The 4,374-nt window shown below is 32.2% G+C and overlaps 1 protein-coding gene across 14 annotated transcripts; it reads left to right on the top strand.

Annotated features, from left to right (window-relative positions):
* Positions 1–911: 911 nt before the first annotated feature.
* LOC107915758 (uncharacterized) lies at positions 912–3,805 on the top strand. 14 transcript variants are annotated; one of them, XR_005917342.1, is made up of 6 exons: positions 922–1,494; positions 1,620–1,763; positions 2,004–2,086; positions 2,689–2,830; positions 2,921–3,000; positions 3,307–3,805. XR_005917342.1 is itself a non-coding variant. In XM_041099344.1 (6 exons), exons 3-6 carry the CDS (start codon positions 2,028–2,030, stop codon positions 3,201–3,203), a joined length of 354 nt encoding a protein of 117 aa, XP_040955278.1. In that variant the 5' UTR covers positions 930–1,494; positions 1,620–1,763; positions 2,004–2,027; the 3' UTR covers positions 3,204–3,805. The 14 variants fall into 14 exon arrangements, 9 of the variants coding, with proteins under 9 accessions (XP_040955280.1, XP_040955279.1, XP_040955284.1 ...); XM_041099344.1 differs by having other exon boundaries at positions 930–1,494; positions 2,917–3,000; positions 3,135–3,805; XM_041099342.1 differs by having other exon boundaries at positions 934–1,494; positions 2,917–3,000; positions 3,376–3,805.
* Positions 3,806–4,374: the final 569 nt, after the last annotated feature.

Here is a 4,374-nt window from a genome sequence, read left to right as displayed (position 1 = left end):
TTACGTTTTAGTCATTTATGTTATTGTTTTGTTACGAAGTAGTCATTCTACCGTTAAGCTCCGTGACCTCCCTAACGGTGGTCCTACGTGGCAGTCCAAATTAAATTTATTTAATTCAAAACTTATTTTCATCCCAGCAACTGGATATTCAAGTTGGCATTTAAAATCTATTTAGATTGCCACATAGAACTTCCGTTGTGGAGGTAATGGAGTTTAATGGTAGAGTGACCGCTTCGTAACAAAATGATAACATAAGTGATTAAAACGTAACATTTCAAACATAAGTGACCACATCATCCCTTGATTTTTTTTAAGAAAATTAGTAAAAAAAACTAAAAATTATACAATGTTTTACTAAAAATGCATATCCATAATGAATCTAAATAAATGGCTATCCAAATTTGTTTGAATCTAGATATCCACTTGTCCAGATTCATTCTAGCTAGATGTGATTTTTTAATAATTTTTTTTATCTTAAATGCATGTTTGAATGAACTTGGATAATTGCATGTTAAGGTTCATCCCATCAAAATTCCAAAAAAAAAAAAAATCAAGAAATTGAGAATTTATTTTGGATTCTTTTTTGAAATTATAAAAATGATTTAAAAGATTACATTTAAATGAATTTAGACAAGTGGATGAACTCAGATGTCTATTTATTTATATTCATTCGTGCATTTTTAATAAATTTTTAAATATACTTTAGGTTATATATATATATTAGAGTGACACATCATCATTTCTTAAAGGGATGACTAAATTGTTTGACAATCCCGATTCAAAATTAATATGAACCAAAATAAAGTTTAGAGATCAAATTAAGAAAAAATTATCGAATGCAAATACTAAGACCATGTTTGGTTGGGTGTATTGGCATAGCTAATACACCCCTAATCGGTGGCCCCACCTAATCCCCCCTCATTCTTATGTTTGGTTCATGGTATTGCTAATACCATTGTAATACATTACTGATCTAATCGGTGAAATCCACCGATTTGTAATCCGTCCCTTTTGCCCAGATTAGGCGCCGCTTCAGTTTACCCTCCCCGTTTTACCCTCCCATCGTCTTCCCATTTGTTTCTCTTCTGTTCCTTCTAGCCTCTGCCGATTTGCTCCCTCTGTTTATTTTCTTTTCTTTTCTGCCGATTTGCTCCCTCTGTTTCTTTTCTTGATATTGTTCTTCAAATCAGATGGTAAGTGTGGAGGTGCTCTTTGCTTTGTCCCTATTGGGACTCTCCTTTCTTAGTTGCACTAATGAAGAAAGTTAGAAGAGTTTTGTGCCAAAAAGTTGCCAAGTTATTAAAATTTCAATTCTGTAATTCTCAGAAAATACAGATCTTTGTTTCTTTACTTCTCTGTTGCCAAATTACATACAGAAAAATGTTCTGACTCTGGAAGGAAAATTAAAAGGCAAACAGATATTCGAATTTCACTTTTCATGATAGATGGAAATCTTCAGTTCTAGCAGAACCACAATAAAAATTCATAGAAGTGGTTTGTTGCTTGACTTGTATCTTATGTTCTAGCTCAGAGTGCTTCTTTCCCTGTTTTGAGTAGTTTCATTTTTGGTATTCATTTGCTGTAATAGATCCAATCCTCCGAATCCATTGGTTATGCAGGATGGCCATCTAAAGACTATTCTGGAAGGGATCTCAAAGTTGGCATCTGATAAAGTGTTAGCTGAAGATGAACTAGCAAGTTTGCAATCCATCTTGGTGAAGCTTCTTTCTCATTTTAAGGACTTGGAACATGTGTTTTCTTTGGTAATTTTCTGAACTATTTTCTAGATTGAATATTCTTCAATCTTGGTTAGTTCCTCTCTCTCTTCCTTCTTCAGCTTTTCGTTACCATTTTACATGGAAATTGCCCTACAGATGTGCTGAGAATACCTAGTAACACTTTAGTCGTTTCATGTTTTCGTGTACTAGCGTAGCTTGGTGTAATTACAGAACTAAGTTATCACATCACTAATGAGTGGGTGGCTGCAATTTGTTGTTTTGTAGAATCATTTTCTTTAGATCTTAGATATGATGCATGGGAACTCTCGGGGCATTGTCAATATGCATATACTTGATATGGCTACAAGGTAATTTTTGTTTGTCTTATGGTCCTAGTTCATGCAGCCAAGGCCTTGCCCTTTTGTTTTTATTTTTTTTGGTTCTGTTTATTGTTGTCATGGCTACTTTGCTTGCCTTGATGCTGTCATAATCTCTGCCCAGCCACTGCTGCATGAGACACTTGGACTTGTTTTCATCTACTATTTACTCGTAACATAATATCTCAGTGAAAACCAAAGATTCACCTCAAGATTCTTATGACAATATCTCTATTATGTGTTAAAGATAGCATCAGGTATAGGTTATGCATCCTTTATAATTTTTTGTCATATGTACATGGAGCAGGTTGAGGTTTCTATACTGTCGGAATGCATGCCAAATATTTTGTAGGTATTAACACAATTATTTCTGTGATGTGACATTCAAAGCAGTGCAGTGGCAGAAAATTCTATAAACCTAGTCACTGAGGCTGGCATTCATATGCTTTATAAACAATTGGGGATATCTGTTAAGTTTCTTGTAGGTTATGCTGCATTCTTTTCCTTTGGTTTGTTGTTGAAGGGTATTTGTATTTTGTGTTTTTGAAGCACATCCAGCTAGAGTTTTATCTCATGCTTGTGTTATTGAACAGGAATGGTTATGTACATGATCCAACAACCATACAGTTACTCTTTGAAATATCACAGGCTTTACATAGTGATACTGATCTTGTAAACATGAAAAATGATGCTAACCAACAGCAAGCACGGTTTATTTCTCGTTTTGTCCGAATGGTATTTTTTCTCTGTTATGTTCCTCTAGGTTGTGATTACTTTTGACTATCAATGCGACTTGTTGACAGCTATTGCTCTATGTTTAGGTAGACTATGGAGTAGAGTATGAACGACATTTAGCATTTCTTATGGAATGTCGTGGGGCCCTTAGTAACATTATTGAACTCAAGGTATACATTTATCTTTCTGTTTCTCTTTGATTTAATTTTGTTAGCCATTTGAGCAATAGAGATAATGTGGTGTAAGGATTCATAAATCTGTTTGGTTCAATCAAACTTATCAGGAGAATATGACTCATTATTAGGAAATAGCTGATAAATGCAACCATCTGCTGCTTTTAAACTCAGTCCCCAACTTAATTGGAGAATATTAAAGAACGATAACAGTTGCAATGGTTTTTCTCTGTGGGGGCCAGAATGTAGTCGTAGCATTGGGTATGATCATGCCTTCAATGTGTCTTTCACGTGTTCATGCAGATAAACTAACATGTATTATCTGTCTGCTCGAAACTGATTGAAACTGCCAAATTGTGTTTGAATGCGAAGGACAAGTATCTCACTTCCACCATTAGTTTTCTGCACAAGAACTTGCCTGCTGCAGCTGTCTCATCGTCTATTGCTATTTGATACACATGAAAATGGTTCTCAATAACAATGTTGATCGGATCGGGCCCTTCGTTTTCTATGAATTATTCATGTGGGACACATGAATTGACATGATGGTATGATAAGTTCGTACAAAGGCATAGAAAAAAAAATAATTATACTTGTATTGGATGTTCATCATGGAGTCCATGTAACATAATTGAAAACCAGTAAATAGGCCAGGAAATATTCTTTGCATTCCTTGATTGTTAGACTTGGAACAGTTCTTGAAAAGAAAAGCCTTTTGTCTTTTTTATAGATCATTCATTTATCTTGATGTAAGTTGTATGCCATTATTACAACTAGATTTCAACAAATGATTATGGGTGAAGTGGGGGTAAGAGATTTTCATTTTCATTTTCATTTGTTAGTCGTGTGTGCGATTTTTATTTGAAATTTTATATAAAAGTATGAAATAACAAAATATTCTTAAAATAATATTAATTATCCTTTAAAGTAAACGCATTTTAATAATTTTCTAACTGAGTTGGTATAGAGTTAGTTTGTGATATCAATTCAATTAGTCATTTTATAAATAGTATAGATTAAGGTAGAGGATACAAATATGTAGACTTGTAAATGTGATGGCTTGTGATCAGTTTTCTTTTATAGTATCATATATTATGATTTGAGTAAATTCATAAAAGAATATTAATTATTAAGAATTTTATTAAATCATATATTTTAATTAAAATATATTTAATAATAATTATGTTAAATTATCTTTTATAGTATCATATATTATGATTTGAGTAAATTCATATAAGAATATTAATTATTAAGAATTTTATTAAATTATATATGTTAATTATAATATATTTAATAATAATTATGTTAATTTATATTTTATAGTATCATATATTATGATTTGAGTAAATTCATATAAGAATATTAATTATT

Source organism: Gossypium hirsutum, chromosome D08 (genome assembly GCF_007990345.1).
Source record: "Gossypium hirsutum isolate 1008001.06 chromosome D08, Gossypium_hirsutum_v2.1, whole genome shotgun sequence".
NCBI classification, from domain to species: Eukaryota; Viridiplantae; Streptophyta; class Magnoliopsida; order Malvales; family Malvaceae; genus Gossypium; species Gossypium hirsutum.
This window is presented reverse-complemented; position numbering and strand designations above follow the sequence as displayed.

Coding starts and splice junctions, on each gene's coding strand:
- LOC107915758 (XM_041099342.1), top strand. CDS start 2,028: ATGATGCATGGGAACTCTCGGGGCATTGTCAATATGCATATACTTGAT. Junction 2,087..2,688: donor ATACTTGATATGGCTACAAG/GTAATTTTTGTT, acceptor GTTATTGAACAG/GAATGGTTATGTACATGATC. Junction 2,831..2,916: donor TTTCTCGTTTTGTCCGAATG/GTATTTTTTCTC, acceptor CTCTATGTTTAG/GTAGACTATGGAGTAGAGTA.